Source organism: Triticum urartu, chromosome 5A (genome assembly GCF_056163025.1).
Source record: "Triticum urartu cultivar PI428250 chromosome 5A, HENAU_Tu73, whole genome shotgun sequence".
NCBI lineage: Eukaryota > Viridiplantae > Streptophyta > Magnoliopsida > Poales > Poaceae > Triticum > Triticum urartu.
In genome coordinates this window covers 554,582,846-554,600,163 of record NC_141877.1, presented here as the reverse complement: position 1 = coordinate 554,600,163, position 17,318 = coordinate 554,582,846, and the positions used below count along the sequence as shown (strand labels likewise).

Genomic DNA, 17,318 nt, shown 5'->3' with positions numbered 1-17,318 from the left:
GACTTGCATGTCGATGAGTATGACAACCGGCAGGAGCCATAGAAGTTGTCTATATTTGAGTATGACCTGCGTGTCATTGAGAAACGCCATGTAAATTACTTTACTTTATTGCTAAACGCATTAGCCATAGTAGTAGAAGTAATAGATGACGAGACAACTTCAAGAAGACACGATGATGGAGATCATGGTGTCATGCCGGTGACAAGGTGATCATGGAGCCCCAAGATGGAGATCAAAGGAGCTATGTGATATTGGCCATATCATGTCACTATTATTATTTGATTACATGTGATGTTTATCATGTTTAGCATCTTGTTTACTTAGAACGACGGTAGTAAATAAGATGATCCCTCATAATAATTTCAAGAAAGTGTCCCCCCTAACTGTGCACCGTTGCGACAGTTCGTTGTTTCGAAGCACCACGTGATGATCGGGTGTGATAGATTCTAACGTTCACATACAACGGGTGTAAGACAGATTTACACATGCAAACACTTAGGTTGACTTGACGAGCCTAGCATGTGTATAGACATGGCCTCGGAACACAGAAGACCGAAAGGTCGAGCATGAGTCGTATAGAAGATACGATCAACATGAAGATGTTCACCGACGTTGACTAGTCCGTCTCACGTGATGATCGGACACGGCCTAGTTAACTCGGATCATGTTATACTTAGATGACAGGAGGGATGTCTATCTAAGTGGAAGTTCATTGAATAATTTGATTAGATGAACTTAATTATCATGAACTTAGTCTAAAATATTTACAATATGTCTTGTAGATCAAATGGCCAACTTAGTCCTCAACTTCAACGCGTTCCTAGAGAAAACCAAACTGAAAGACAATGGCAGCAACTATACGGACTGGGTCCGGAACCTGAGGATCATCCTCATAGCTACCAAGAAAGATTATGTCCTACAAGCACCGCTAGGTGATCCACCCGTCCCACAGAACCAAGACGTTATGAACGCTTGGCAGACACGTGCTGATGACTACTCCCTCGTTCAGTGCGGCATGCTTTACAGTTTAGAGCCGGGGCTCCAAAAGCGTTTTGAGAGACATGGAGCATATGAGATGTTCGAAGAGCTAAAAATGGTTTTTCAAGCTCATGCCCGAATCGAGAGATATGAGGTCTCTGACAAGTTCTTCAGCTGTAAGATGGAGGAAAATAGTTCTGTCAGTGAGCACATACTCACTATGTCTGGGTTACATAACCGCTTGACTCAGCTGGGAGTTAATCTCCCGGATGACGCGGTCATTGACAGAATCCTCCAGTCGCTTCCACCGAGCTACAAGAGCTTTGCGATGAACTTCAATATGCAGGGGATGGAAAAGACCATTCCTGAAGTATTTGCTATGCTGAAATCAGCAGAGGTAGAAGTCAAGAAGGAACATCAAGTGTTGATGGTCAATAAAACCACTAAGTTCAAGAAGGGCAAGGGTAAAAAAAACTTCAAGAAGGACGGCAAGGAAGTTGCCGCGCCTGGCAAGAAAGTTGCCGGGAAGAAGCCAAAGAATGGACCCAAGCCCGAGACTGAGTGCTTTTATTGCAAGGGAAGTGGTCACTGGAAGCGGAACTGCCCCAAATACTTAGCGGACAAGAAGGCCGGCAAAACAAAAGGTATATGTGATATACATGTAATTGATGTGTACCTTACCAGTACTCGTAGTAGCTCTTGGGTATTTGATACCGGTGCAGTTGCTCACATTTGTAACTCAAAGCAGGAGCTGCGGAATAAGCGGAGACTGGCGAAGGACGAGGTGACGATGCGCGTCGGGAATGGTTCCAAGGTCGATGTGATCGCCGTCGGCACGCTGCCTCTACATTTACCTACGGGATTAGTTTTAAACCTCAATAATTGTTATTTAGTGCCAGCTTTGAGCATGAACATTGTATCGGGATCTCGTTTAATTCGAGATGGCTACTCATTTAAATCCGAGAATAATGGTTGTTCCATTTATATGAGAGATATGTTTTATGGTCATGCTCCTATGGTGAATGGTTTATTCTTAATGAATCTCGAGCGTAATGCTACACATATTCATAGTGTGAGTACCAAAAGATGTAAGGTTGATAATGATAGTCCCACATACTTGTGGCACTGCCTTGGTCACATAGGTGTCAAACGCATGAAGAAGCTCCATGCAGATGGACTTTTAGAGTCTCTTGATTATGAATCATTTGACACGTGTGAACCATGCCTCATGGGTAAAATGACCAAGACTCCGTTCTCAGGAACAATGGAGCGAGCAACCAACTTATTGGAAATCATACATACTGATGTGTGCGGTCCAATGAGTGTTGAGGCTCGCGGTGGCTATCGTTATGTTCTCACCCTCACTGATGACTTGAGTAGATATGGGTATGTCTACTTAATGAAACACAAGTCTGAAACCTTTGAAAAGTTCAAGGAATTTCAGAATGAAGTTGAGAATCAACGTGACAGGAAAATCAAGTTTCTACGATCAGATCATGGAGGAGAATACTTGAGTCACGAATTTGGCACACACTTAAGAAAATGTGGAATAGTTTCACAACTCACGCCGTCTGGAACACCTCAGCGTAATGGTGTGTCCGAACGTTATAATCGCACTCTATTAGATATGGTGCGATCTATGATGTCTCTTACCGATTTACCGCTATCTTTTTGGGGCTATGCTTTAGAGACTGCCACATTCACTTTAAATAGGGCTCCGTCGAAATCCGTTGAGACGACACCGTTTGAATTATGGTTTGGTAAGAAACCTAAGTTGTCGTTTCTAAAAGTTTGGGGATGCGATGCTTATGTCAAGAAACTTCAACCTGAAAAGCTCGAACCCAAGTCGGAAAAATGCGTCTTCATAGGATACCCTAAAGAAACTGTTGGGTATACCTTCTACCTCAGATCCGAAGGCAAGATCTTTGTTGCCAAGAATGGATCCTTTCTAGAGAAGGAGTTTCTCTCGAAAGAAGTAAGTGGGAGGAAAGTAGAACTTGATGAAGTATTACCTCTTGAACCGGAAAATGGCGCAACTCAAGAAAATGTTCCTGAGGTGCCTGCACCGACTAGAGAGGAAGTTAATGATAATGATCAAGATACTTCTGATCAAGCTCCTACTGAAATTCGAAGGTCCACAAGGACACGTTCCGCACCAGAGTGGTACGGCAGCCCTATCTTGGAAATCATGTTGTTAGACAACGGTGAACCTTCGAACTATGAAGAAGCGATGGCGGGCCCGGATTCCGACAAATGGCTAGAAGCCATGAAATCCGAGATAGGATCCATGTATGAAAATGAAGAATGGACTTTGACTGACTTGTCCATTGAACGGCGAGCCATAGAAAATAAATGGATATTTAAGAAGAAGACAGACGCGGATGGTAATGTGACCATCTATAAAGCTCGGCTTATTGCTAAGGGTTATCGACAAGTTCAAGGGGTTGACTACGATGAGATTTTCTCACTGGTAGCGAAGCTAAAGTCAGTCCGAATCATGTTAGCAATTGCCGCATTTTTCGATTATGAGATATGGCAAATGGATGTCAAAATGGCATTCCTTAATGGTTTCCTTAAGGAAGAATTGTATATGATGCAGCCGGAAGGTTTTGTCGATCCTAAGAATGCTGACAAGGTGTGCAAGCTCCAACGCTCGATTTATGGGCTGGTGCAAGCATCTCGGAGTTGGAACATTCGCTTTGATGAGATGATCAAAGTGTTCGGGTTTATGCAGACTTATGGAGAAGCCTGCGTTTACAAGAAAGTGAGTGGGAGCTCTGTAGCATTTCTTATATTATATGTAGATGACATACTTTTGATGGGAAATGATATAGAACTCTTGGACAGCATCAAGGCCTACTTGAATAAGAGTTTTTCAATGAAGGACCTTGGTGAAGCTGCTTATATATTAGGCATCAAGATCTATAGAGATAGATCAAGACGCCTCATAGGTCTTTCACAAAGCACATACCTTGATAAGATATTGAAGAAGTTCAATATGGATCAATCTAAGAAGGGGTTCTTGCCTGTGTTACAAGGTATGAAATTGAGCTCAGCTCAATGTCCAACCACGGCAGGAGATATAGAAGAGATGAGTGTCATCCCCTATGCCTCAGCCATAGGTTCTATTATGTATGCCATGCTGTGTACCAGACCTGATGTAAACCCTGCCGTAAGTTTGGTAGGAAGGTACCAAAGTAATCCCGGCAAGGAACACTGGACAGCGGTCAAAAATATCCTGAAGTACCTGAAAAGGACTAAGGAAATGTTTCTCGTTTATGGAGGTGACGAAGAGCTCGTCGTAAAGGGTTACGTCGACGCTAGCTTTGACACAGATCTGGATGACTCTAAGTCACAGACCGGATACGTGTATATTTTGAATGGTGGGGCAGTAAGCTGGTGCAGTTGCAAGCAGAGCGTCGTGGCGGGATCTACATGTGAAGCGGAGTACATGGCAGCCTCGGAGGCAGCACATGAAGCAATATGGGTGAAGGAGTTCATCACCGACCTAGGAGTCATACCCAATGCGTCGGGGTCAATCAAACTCTTCTGTGACAACACTGGAGCTATTGCACTTGCCAAGGAGCCCAGGTTTCACAAGAAGACAAGGCACATCAAGCGTCGCTTCAACTCCATTCGTGAAAATGTTCAAGATGGAGACATAGATATTTGTAAAGTGCATACGGACCTGAATGTAGCAGATCCGTTGACTAAACCTCTCCCTAGGGCAAAACATGATCAACACCAGAATCACAATGTAACTAGATTATTGACTCTAGTGCAAGTGGGAGACTGTTGGAAATATGCCCTAGAGGCAATAATAAAAGCATTATTATTATATTTCCTTGTTCATGATAATTGTCTTTATTCATGCTATAATTGTGTTATCCGGAAACCGTAATACATGTGTGAATAACAGACACCAACATGTCCCTAGTAAGCCTCTAGTTGACTGGCTCGTTGATCAACAGATAGTCATGGTTTCCTGACTATGGACATTGGATGTCATTGATAACGAGATCACATCATTAGGAGAATGATGTGATGGACAAGACCCAATCCTAAACATAGCTTAAAGATCGTATAGTTCGTTTGCTAGAGTTTTTCCAATGTCAAAGTATCTTTTCCTTAGACCATGAGATCGTGTAACTCCCGGATACCGTAGGAGTGCTTTGGGTATACCAAACGTCACAACGTAACTGGGTGACTATAAAGGTAGACTACGGGTATCTCCGAAAGTGTCTGTTGGGTTGACACGGATCAAGACTGGGATTTGTCACTCCGTATGACGGAGAGGTATCACTGGGCCCACTCGGTAATGCATCATCATAATGAGCTCAAAGTGACCAAGTGTCTGGTCACGGGATCATGCATTACGGTACGAGTAAAGTGACTTGCCGGTAACGAGATTGAACGAGGTATTGGGATACCGACGATCGAATCTCGGGCAAATAACATATCGATTGACAAAGGGAATTGCATACGGGGTTGCTTGAATCCTCGACATCGTGGTTCATCCGATGAGATCATCGTGGAGCATGTGGGAGCCAACATGGGTATCCAGATCCCGTTGTTGGTTATTGACCGGAGAGTCGTCTCGGTCATGTCTACATGTCTCCCGAACCCGTAGGGTCTACACACTTAAGGTTCGGTGAGGCTAGGGTTGTAGGGATATGTATATGCAGTAATCCGAATGTTGTTCGGAGTCCCGGATGAGATCCCGGACGTCACGAGGAGTTTCGGAATGGTCCGGAGGTAAAAAATTATATATAGGAAGTGCTATTTCGGCCATCGAGACAAGTTTCGGGGTCATCGGTATTGTACCGGGACCACCGGAAGGGTCTCGGGGGTCCACCGGGTGGGGCCACCTACCCCGGGGGGCCACATGGGCTGTAGGGGGTGCGCCTTGGCCTACATGGGCCAAGGGCACCAGCCCCAAGAGGCCCATGCGCCTAGGGTTCAAGAAGGGAAGAGTCCCACAAGGGGAAGGCACCCCTAGGTGCCTTGGGGGGGGGAGGGAATCCTCCCTTGGCCGCCGCCCCCCTAGGAGATTGGATCTACTAGGGCCGGCGCCCCCCCCTTGGCACCCCTATATATAGTGGGGGAAGGAGGGCTTTTTCATCCATGCCTTTGGTTGCCTCCTTCTCCCTCTTCAACACCTCTTCCTCCTCCATAGCGCTTGGCAAAGCCCTGACGGAGTACTGCAGCTCCATCACCACCACGCCGTCGTGCTGCTGCTGGAGCCATCTCCCTCAACTTCTCCTTCCCTCTTGCTGGATCAAGAAGAAGGAGACGTTACGCTGACCGTACGTGTGTTGAACGCGGAGGTGCCGTCCGTTCGGTGCTAGGATCTCCGGTGATTTGGATCACGTCGTGTTCGACTACCTCATCCCCGTTCTTTGAACGCTTCCGCTGCGATCTACAAAGGTATGTAGATGCATCCGATCACTCGTTGCTAGATGAACTCATAGATGGATCTTGGTGAAACCGTAGGAAAATTTTTGTTTTCTGCAACGTTTCCCAACAACAACCATGTTTCATCATTCGAACCAAACAAAAGATGGGCTAACATCACTCATCAACCAAACAGAAAAATGGCTATCCCTAGCCAACTGGATAGGGATATCCATAACCACCTTAACATCTCCCTCTAACCAAACACATCCTAAATGGTTGTATTTAGACGTATTTTAATTTTAAATACATTCATGTTCTATCCATTTTTGTGATAAGTAATTTTGCTCGGAAGGAGTATTATGTTAAGAGTACATAGTATGTGCCCCTATTCGAGCGTAGAAAATGATAAATAGGTGGTCTTGCTTCTCCCGCATGCACCCTTCGCTCTTTGTTGATGTCTCCTACTCTTGTGAGCTTTAACACCTCTCATGGTCATTGTCTATAACGGCAACCCTTTGAAAAGTACATTGTTGTTAGTTCATTATAGTGTACACCCGAATATATCCTAATGGCCCTAACGAAAAGGAATTCAAAACAGGATCACTGTCTGTCTTGGTTTGCCTATCATTCACACATTGTATTACACGAGAGTTGACAGACCCACGACTTATCACATTGAAGTGAGGTCAGATTGCTTGGAAGTCACAGAGGCGATTTTGGATCCACTTGGGAGTAAATTTCACAAACCACCACATATGGGGCTAGGGTAAACATGTTGGTACCAAATTTAGGACAACTCACGAAGAGCCACCAACTTTGTGCCTAATGAGTAATAGAACACAATGGGCGTCGGTTGAGCTCGTGAAAACACCGAAAACGACACGTTGGGCCATTCAGGCGCATGGGTGATGATGAGGTCATAGAGGAAGGGTGTGTTCTTCCAGATCTTATACTCCTCATTGATCAACCGCTCCTCATCCTCGGCACGGACCTCCTCCCCGTTCTTGCCGCCGGCCTTCGGCATCGCCGTCTCCCCGATAGGGTTAAGGTTTGGTTTGGGTGGACTTTTGGGTTGGGGCAAGGGGGGAGGGGGTAGATCGAGGTAGGGCGAGGGTTGAGGGAGTGAATGGGCGTGATGGGGGAAGGAGAGATCGAGGGGGTGTTGTGGTGTGGTGTGGTGCGGCCCGGATGAGAGAGAATAAAAAGAGCGAGTCGAGAGAGGTCCCGAGCAATCAAAGCAAAGCGATTTATTGCCCAAATTGATATGCGCATTTGGGCCTCGCAGCTTGAACGGAGGCCCAAGCCCAAGTACAAGACATTGGACCCACATGTCAGCCAGGGTGGAAGGCGTGAGCAGTGCAGTAAATGTGGAACGGCCGGTTGTACTACGAGGTAAGCAAATTGCAACTATACAGAGGGAGCAGTAAGTTCTTTCCAGAAAAGCAGAAAAGAGAATCAAGAAAGATACAAAAAAATAAGAATAGGGTAGCAATTGAAAACGGTGTGAATTGGCGTGAGCAATGTGCCACTTTTTTGTTGAGGGTACATAGCTTGTTCGCGCCACGATAAAAATCCCTCGCTACCGACATTTTTTAATGTTAATAAGGATACACAGTGTCCACCCTATTCGAAGATAGGATACGACAAAATAGGTTGTCTTCCTTCTCCCGCCTTGCAATGTCTCTCACTCCCGTGAGCTGTACACCTCTTCCAGTCATTGTCTATGGCCACAAACCCTCATAATTTCCCCGCAAAGGAAAAAAAAAACTTAAGCTGAACTAAATGCTTCGCAAGGAAAGATCTAATTTGCTATTATTCTGAAAAATACATCGTTGTTAGTTCATTATCGTATACTAGCCTAACTGGTTAGTTCATTATCGTATACTTCAGCCTAACTGCCCTAACGAAAAGGAATTCACAACAACCAGCCCTGCTTGACAATCAAATCAGATGCAACCATATTGAAGCGAGGTCAGATTGCTCGGAGGGCATAGCTGCCGTAATCATCGCGGAATGCTCCCAGCCAAGCATTCAGATAGGCAATGCACATTGTGCTCGCGAAGCTAACGAGGTACCCAGATTACCATTTGTTTTCTGGCCATGTCACACTAGATCTTACAAACATGGAGCATATTGCAAATATAACCTTAAACCCTACAGCGACCATCCGAACAATTACGTGGTGTCCATCTCACATATACACAAGGAAAAGAAGCAAAAGGCATAAATCTACCAAGTCCAGTTATGTACACACGCCACAAAATGTGTATGCAGAAGCTTCTGGAAGAATAAATGCTGTAATTTTCAGCAAAACAAAGGATGAAGATAGCTTGTTGCTTCACTTCTCACGAAGAATGGATCTTCGCTGCAGATCTCGTCACTAACATGCTAAGTTTAGGTGATAAACTGACTATTCCAGAGGAGTTTCAAGATCTGGTCTTTGGTCCATGGTCTTTGCCATCGCGCCATCAGGGAAAGCGTCTGGATATGTTGTTGCTAACCTTGATTTCATGCTTCTACAATAACAGCATAAAAGATAAGTTAGCTGCGCCGGAGAACTACTATAGAGGTACAGTTCAAATAACACTCTTGGAGAAGAGAATCATCCCGTAGATAGACAAAACGGCATTAGAAAGTAATAGAATAGAGACTAAAAAGCAGCTGACACTTCAGAAGAAGAATAAGCACGCAAGAAGGTACCTCAGCTTCATGAAAATATGGTCAAGATCATCCTTCATCGACTTGAGAAGGCGAGCTTTGCTAGCAAGGTCACTGGACACCTCCGCAAAGCATTGCTCAGAATACTCGTTGAAATGTGTGAGAACTGCATTACTATCTTGCAATCGCCCCAGTCTGCAAAGTAACAGTATGATGATCATTAGGCCACAATTCCGAAAACTTCTACTGCCATGCAGTAGATACATGTCATTTAAGCATTCAGAATTACACAAGTCTAACAACGCAATTGATGCCAGCCTAAATGTTTCCTTAGCTAAAATGCCCTAAGTGAGAAGCACTCTCACCAAAAAAGGAAAACAAGAGTGCCACTACTAAGAGATGTTACTAATTACGTTACCATGGCACGAATTTTGCAGAAAGGGGGGAAGCAGGCTGGGTTGGCACCAAGGCCAAGATTACCAGCATTTGTTGCATAAGAGTACCGACTAAACTTGGAAGCTCACATTTTTCCATAGGGCAAAGTGAGGGTCAGAAATATACCAATTTAATTAGACAAGACTTCAATTTATTTGGGAAATGAGGATATGGCTTGTTAGGCAAGTACAGATCAAATTTTGTGGTCCAAGTCAATCTTCCCTACAGAAGGGACAGCTTGTACCTGAGATGGATTACCCAAGTAATGAGAACAATCAATCAGTATTCAGTAAAGATCTCCCAGTCCCCAACCTTCCCTCCATTTCAACTCAGCAACATGGCTGGCATGTCGTTGGTCCTCGGGGCCATACCTCCAACCTTGTGAGGTCAATTGATCTTGGGGCCAGTACCAAGTTTAGCACGTCACAGGGTCAGGTCAGGCAGCCCACACTAAAGCATGGCGCGTGGAAAAGGGAAACTGAAATGTCACATGTCTATGGCCAAAAATGAAACGGACAGAAGTATTCTTTTCGTAATACCAGCAATATCCATTACTGAATGGGCCTGACTGGTGAATAGCAGGTCTTATGGTTTGCCATTAGCACATTACTAATTTAGTGGATGACCGGTGACCCAGACCATGTTATCTTGGCATGAAGACAACGAAGCAAAATCAGGAACTTAAACCCCAAGTAATTGAGATGAGCAGTTGTGCTATGCTCCCTGCAATTCCCTAGAAGCTGTTGTTTTGGAGGCATGGGTGAAGTCCAACTTTCGAAACTGAAATACCGTTATCCTTTGAAATTTTTAGATTAGACAAATGAAAAATTATATGTGCAACTTTGTCTCAAGAAAGACTATGAAAAGACATAATGGTGTGGGTTTTAAAATATATTATAATAGAAATCAGTCGCCACAGTTACGCTTTGAACCATGCTGATGTACAAACGACAGTGTCGGAAAGTGGATGGAGTAGTCAAATTACCCAACTATCCCATTAAGGGAACAGCTCATACAACTCTATCAAGGAAATCAGACCAATAACAATCATTGGCGTACTAAGGATAAATCTATCATTTAATATTATGCATGCTTAATTGGAGAATAGAATATACAGTGAATAAATCACTAGCGATATCTGCGTAGCGAGTATATCTGCCAGGGCAAGATGCCATCTATGAAAGTCGAAAGCTGATATTTTATAGAAAGGAAAGTAGGAGTTCAAGAGGGAAAGTGGCACGTGCATTACCTGCGTGCTAACGAGAATTACTGCAATTAATTACAAGATCTAGGAACTATGACCACCCTATGCCTGTTGGGAGTCCAAAACTGTTGAGCCAATAGGGTACAGAGCATTGGTGGGTTCTGAGAAATTATATACGACTATGAAACATAATTTGACTCATTACACATGTAAGAATGAGAGCACTTAACCTTTTCGCAAGCTATGACCACTTCAAATTACATGCATTCCCTAAACAACATATACAAACCACATGGAATTGTCTACAAGTATAATAGAGTAAATTTTAAGGCCCTGCTTGGATTGGATGTAAATTTTGTGTGCTGCCCGGTATTCAGTTCAAACTTGAGCTAAATTGTGGGGAGCACATGGATTTTACACTCAATCCAAGCAGGGCCTAACATGTACTTGATTTAAAAAAAATACTAACAGCACATTCTACAGCTGTTTTAGGTTGACTAGAATCTCAGTGCAATCCTTTACAAATTATACAAACTCTTGTCTGAGAATCAAGGTTAGGGTAGGTGAACGCCACATGCCCGTACAAAAAGAAGCAGAAGTATCACAGCAAGCATCGCAAGTGCTCGGGGAGGAAAATGAGAAACAAAAGTGTGGGAGGAAAATGAGAAACAAAAGTGTAAGTGTACAGTAAGGTGTCTCCATGATATTGATAGCATCAGAAGTCCCAGCAATAGAGCCTAGTACTGCCTATTTACATGTTTATCAGATTTGATTCATGAACCATTTCAGGGGCATCTGGACAGGGATGCACGGGTATATGGGTGTTTTGGATGCAAAGAGGAAAACAATCAAACAAATAGGCAAACAGTGGAGACAAAAACTGGATGAGGCAAAGGGACATCAACAGTTCTATTATCCTCGGTGTCACAGAGATAATGTTGTACGCACATATAGTAGAAGCATAGCACTTGGAATTTTTATGAAACTTATAGCCAGCCATATATTTGACGGCCCATCACTAAATGCGAGCATTTGGCTTAACTCTAAAAGCTCTTTCTAGTTTGAACTCATCAGTCATCACTAACAAATACCCAATTAGGAGGTAATAGGATGAAAAGAGGACAGAAATAAACAGTGGAACACTCAAAATGTGCACATGGCAAAGGGCCACCGATATGGTATGCTCATGTAAACAGTAGTACGGAACCATCACTAACAACCGCCTATACATTTACAAACCATCACTTAACAGCAGCAACTAGCTGAACTCCGTAAGCTCTTTCCACTCATCAGTCACTCCTAACAATGGTCCAATTAAGAGGTGGCAGGGGGCTCTTACTATCGGATAAACATGGATGCAGAAACAGTGGATGAGCCAAGAATTATAATTTAATGCGGCCAGATGAATCAAACTATTAGGGGCCAAAGTATGAGGCAATGAAAAGTTTATTTGATATTGTAAGGATTAACAGCACCATGTGCATGCACTTAAGAGGGCACGGAGTAGCCATGGCTCCTGCCAGTCTCCCCTGTCTCCGACCCTGTGCCGAAATGAAGGCTACCAGCAAACTCGATAACATCCCAGATTTCTATCCAAAATCCATTCACCAGTTAAAAAGCTTCACAACTTGTACAAGAATAAAAAGATCACGAAAACAAGTAATTATGTTGGAGGACACAGATTTTCCTTCTTCATGTCAACTTGTAAGAATATGTACTGTGAAATGTGAATGCCACCTAGAAATTCTAGCCACCGCTTGGTAAGATCTCCGGGCAGTCAGGCACAACCCGACTTTCAGGTTTACTTCATATATCAAAGAATACACCGAATTCACATCATCTACCATTGTTCAACCCAATTCGTACTCGGAAACTCTTGAAGGGAGGAATAAGTAGATCTCCCTACGGCTCTAAACCAAGCACCAGCACTGCAAGCACTCACAGGTGAGGCATACTACTGCAGACACAAACAACCTATGATACTCGCAAAAAAAAACTATCATAAAACTGGGATTTTACGAAATCTGTGGCAAAACTAGGGGCGGTATTCTCATGTGTCGGAGCAAATCGAAGTGAAATCAAATTACGAGCGAAGGCGTCGGAGACGGGGAATCGCTCACATGAGGTGCTGCGCCTGCTTGATGGATTCCACGTCCTCGGCGCTGACGAGCGACCTGAACTGCGCCGCCACCTCCGCGGCTGCCGCGGCGGTCTGCGGCGAAGCCCCCGGCGGCTTCTCCATGGCTCACCCCCCTCTTCCTCCCCCTCGTCGTGGGCTGGTACGGGGCGTCACGTGTGGCGGTGGCGAGGTTACGGGGCTGTAGGATCGGCTCTGACGCTGGCTACAGCGGCAGCCTTGTCGTCGGCGGCGAGGGCGGTGGACGGAGAGGCGTCTAGATCGGTGGAGACGGAGACGGAGTGAACGAATACGCCATCGACGTCGAACTGGGCCGGGTAAACAGGCTGTTAAGTTGATAGATTGTGTGGGCTTGTACGGTCCTATGCCTTTCGTGCCTCCTGAAATCCAGTTCTCAGTCATTATTATTGGCAGGTATCAAGGTGGCACCCACGACTCCAGCCGTTAACCATCTTCTATTTGCAGATGACAGCCTGTTGCTTTTCAAGACTAGTGTGGAGGGTGTAAAGAAGGTATCATACCTACTAACTTTCTATTGTAACACTTCCGGACAGAAAATAAACAATGCAAAGTCATCCATCTTCTTTAGTAAGGGTTGTCCTCAAACAATAAAGGACGGGGTGAAGGACAAACTTCAGGTGCACAATGAGTCTCTCAATGATCGTTACCTGGGTATGCCAACTGAGGTTGGACACTCAAAGAACGACACTTTCAAATATCTGAGGGATAGAGTCTGGGAGAAAGTGAAAGGATGGATGGGCAAATTACTGTCGTGTGCCGGAAAGGAGGTGCTAATAAAAGCGGTGGCCCAGGCTATACCGGTCTATTCTATGTCCTGTTTCAGACTTCCAAGAGGGCTGTGTGATAGTGTTACAACTATAGTTCGACAGTTTTGGTGGAGAAGCAAAAGAGGCAGAAGAAAACCAGCATGGGTTGCATGGGATATAATGACTATGCCAAAATATATGGGAGGTATGGGATTTCGTGATCTCGAACTGTTCAACTTGTCTCTCTTGGCTAGGCAAGCATGGAGGGTGATGGATGATCCGGAGTCGTTGAGTGCAAGAATTTTGAAGGCGATATACTTCCCAGATCAATCCCTTTTGGATGCAAAATTAGGCTCTCACCCCTCCCAAATCTGGAGAGGGATACTTGATGGAAGAGATGTAGTTGCTCAAGGAATTATTCGGCGCATAGGTGATGAACAAGAGACAAATATATGAAATTATAACTGGATCCCAAGAGAGAGTTTCAGGAGACCGATTGCTTCATTGGTACCGAATCCACCTCGACGTGTCTCAGAGCTCATAGAAACATCAACAGCAACTTGGAAAGAAGAGCTGGTGCGGGCTGTCTTCACACCGTTCGATGCGGAAGCAATTGTAAAGATATCTTTATGTACTCGTAGGATCTCTGATTTTTGGGCTTGGAGTGAGGAGCCTCGGGGCCACTTTTCTGTCAGCTCAGCTTTTTGTATGCTCACCCGCACAAAGCTGAACAGAGAGGCGTGGCTAGAGGGTCGTGGGGGTACATCAAGAGTAGAAGTAGAAGGAGCTGATTGGAAGTCGTTGTGGAAGGTACAGGTCCCGTCGAAGATCAGGGTCTTCATGTGGAGATTGGCAAAGAACTCGATCCCATCGGCTGCAGTGTTGCATAGGCGAAACATGGCAACTTCTGCAGCATGCAGTTTGTGTGGTGTTCATGACTCATGGAGACATGCTTTGTTGGACTGTCCTATGTCAAGGAGCACGTGGGCGCTGTCATCCGAAGCCATCCTGGATCAACTGAGCATTAACCAACATGATTGTGCTAAGGATTGGATCTTTGTCATGGGTAGAATTTTGGAACCGGAGGAATTTATCAGGTTTGCAATAACTCTTTGGGCCATCTGGGGTGCGAGGCGCAAGGCAATATATGAAGATATATTCAAAAGCCCATATGCAGTTCATGGCTTTGTTAACTCTTACCTAAGAGAACTTCTTCAGCTATCTCAAAAGGGTGAGCCCCATGGGAGTGCAGCAGCTGGGCGGTCGGGTTGGCTAGCACCGCCCGAGAATTGTATGAAACTAAATGTTGATGCGGCAATGAGTAGGGGAGGAAACCATGGAATAGTGGGTACAATATGCAGAAACAGCGAAGGCACTTTCCTTAGCGCGTCGGCCTATGTTTTCAGAAATCAAAATGATGCAGCTACCCTTGAAGCGCTAGCTATCAGGGAAGGTTTGGCTCTAGCCCAAGATCTGAATTTGAACCGTGTACATCTCGCTTCAGATTGCCAAGGTGTTGTGTCAGAAATCAAGAAGGGGAGTGGATCAACCTACAGAGCTATCATCGAAGAGGTCAAGATGACGGCTACGTCTTTTACTTCATGTAATATAGTTCATGAGTATAGGAGCTCCAATAAGCACAATTTAGCGAAGCATACTTTAAAGTTAGGGCCTGGTCGTCATGTTTGGTTAGGCCAGTCAGAGGGAATTCCTTTCGTCCTTGTAAACATTGTGACGGTTTGAAATAAAAGCTTCGCGAGATTGCCTAAAAAAAAGTGGTAACATATGTTCTGAAACTCCGCTCAAAAAAATATATATGTTCTGCAATTGAAGCTGAAGCTGAACTTTGCGAACTTTAACTTTTTGGATACCGAGTGATGCAGATTTATTGGGGACACAGCTGCTGCAAATAAACAACTTGAGTGTTGAAACTAAACAAAGGACGTACGATACATTCGAAGGTGTATAAAAGTTGACCATTTTTTAGAAGAAGAAAACCTAAAAGTTGACCATCCGCGCAACAAGTCTCTAATTATTTTCTCCTCCGTCCACAATCGATCTCCACAACGGTGAGGATAGAAGCGGGCAGCTAGAACATGGACTCAATGCCACAGCGCTCAAAGATGTAGGTTCTGCTCTTGTGCTCGACCATGCGCAGCTTGCCTCTGCTCGCTTCTCCGTTCACAATCTCCACGCCCGTGAGGATAGCAGCCGTGTGAGCTGCTAGCTCTTCATCATGCTTCTGAGGTTCCATAAAAACGCCATAGGTTTTGGCTATGCAAAACCTGTTGGCCCCAAGGTACACCATGCTGCTGCGGATCAACAGCCAGTGGTTGGGAGGGCCGGAGACTCGCCACCTGCGCAGCACCTTGGGAGCGCGGTCCAGAGACGAGAGGTCGACGGCGCAGAGGTCGTGCTGGCTTTCGCCGCCGATGCCGAACCAGAGGCCGAGGAGCTCCGGGACTCGCAGGGCGCGGCCGTGGAAGGGCAGCACCCAGCGGCCTGCCTTGGCCCACTGGTGGTTGGACGTGTCGAAGCAGTAGGTGCCGAAGGCGCCTTTCTCGCGCGCTGAAGAGATGCAGATGGTCTCGCCGTCCTCGAGCAGCGCGTATGACTGGATGGTGCGGGCTTCGCAGGCCGGATCGTCGAGGTAGGGCGGCGGCGGGAGCTTGCGCCAGTGCCAGGCCTTGTTTACATCGCACCTCCCGAGCCCGTACGGGTTGTAATGGATCAGAGCCTCGAACTCGCTTGCGTAGGACCCGTTGATCGCGTAGAGGGCAGCAGAGCGACCGGAGTCCTGGGCGCCGTCGGCGCTGGCCTTGGTGACGCACAGGGAGATGGGACTCCGCCACTTGGGGGAGTTGAGGCGGGGCAGCATCTCAATGGAGCCGCCGTCGGCGTCGGCGTCGTACAGGACGGCTTGCCCGGCGAAGTCGACCGCGACGATCTTGCCTTCGCCGCCGCCTCGTCCGTAGAAAGGCATGAAGTCGAGCGTCAAGCAGGCCTCGCGGGATGACTTGAAGCTGACCACCGGCCGGGTGAGTTCCTGGGTGCTCCTGTACGGCAGCGACATCTTCTTGGGCTGCGCGTGTGCCGTGATTGCCTCTGCCGCCGAGGGGTAGAAGAGATTCTCATGGGGCATCATGCGGCTCAGCCAATACGAGCCGCCGCCGCCGAAGTCCTTCATCACCAGGTTGATGAACTGCCGGGAGAACATGGCCTCTTGCCAGGGAGGAAGCTGGATTCGTTCAAGATGCGAGACAGAGATTCACGAGGGGAGGACGGGGGCGATAAGGGGAGGGGGGAATGGCAATCCCTACTTAAATTACGCTCGCTGACTCTTGGAATCTACCCAAGGCGACTAGGGTTTTACTATTCCGACTGCTTCCACTTTATAAATACGTAGTTTCCGTCCAGAAATACGTACTCGGAGAAATGGATAAGAAGTGATGTATTTAAAATTAAAATACGTCAAGATACATTCATTTCTCTGACGAGCATTTCAGGACGGACGGAGTATAAAGCAACCGGCGAAAAGACCCCAACCACCCCCGACCACCACGTCCCTCCCGGAGGCGACACAGTGATCCCTATTCCCTAGCTCTGCCCACCACCGGCCCTTCCTCTCACCGTCGCTAAGGGTCTCTGCCCTGCGAAGCCCGGAAAGTGCGGACGTCGGCGGGGCCATACCTCCCTTTCTCCAAGGCGATGGCGCAACATTCGTTTGACAATGGTCTTGGCG

At 46.1% G+C, this 17,318-nt stretch overlaps 2 protein-coding genes across 2 annotated transcripts; both read right to left on the bottom strand.

Annotated features, from left to right (window-relative positions):
- Nucleotides 1–8,506: 8,506 nt before the first annotated feature.
- LOC125510522 (kxDL motif protein) lies at nt 8,507–13,140 on the bottom strand. Its single transcript, XM_048675736.2, has 3 exons — nt 12,793–13,140; nt 9,076–9,228; nt 8,507–8,891 (listed from the first exon to the last, which is right to left on the bottom strand). Exons 1-3 carry the CDS (start codon nt 12,912–12,914, stop codon nt 8,786–8,788), a joined length of 381 nt encoding a protein of 126 aa, XP_048531693.1. The 5' UTR covers nt 12,915–13,140; the 3' UTR covers nt 8,507–8,785.
- A 2,525-nt stretch (nt 13,141–15,665) lies between these two features.
- LOC147972814 (uncharacterized) lies at nt 15,666–16,793 on the bottom strand. Its single transcript, XM_087524458.1, has one exon. The coding sequence runs from the start codon at nt 16,791–16,793 to the stop codon at nt 15,666–15,668; it is 1,128 nt and encodes a 375-aa protein (XP_087380584.1).
- Nucleotides 16,794–17,318: the final 525 nt, after the last annotated feature.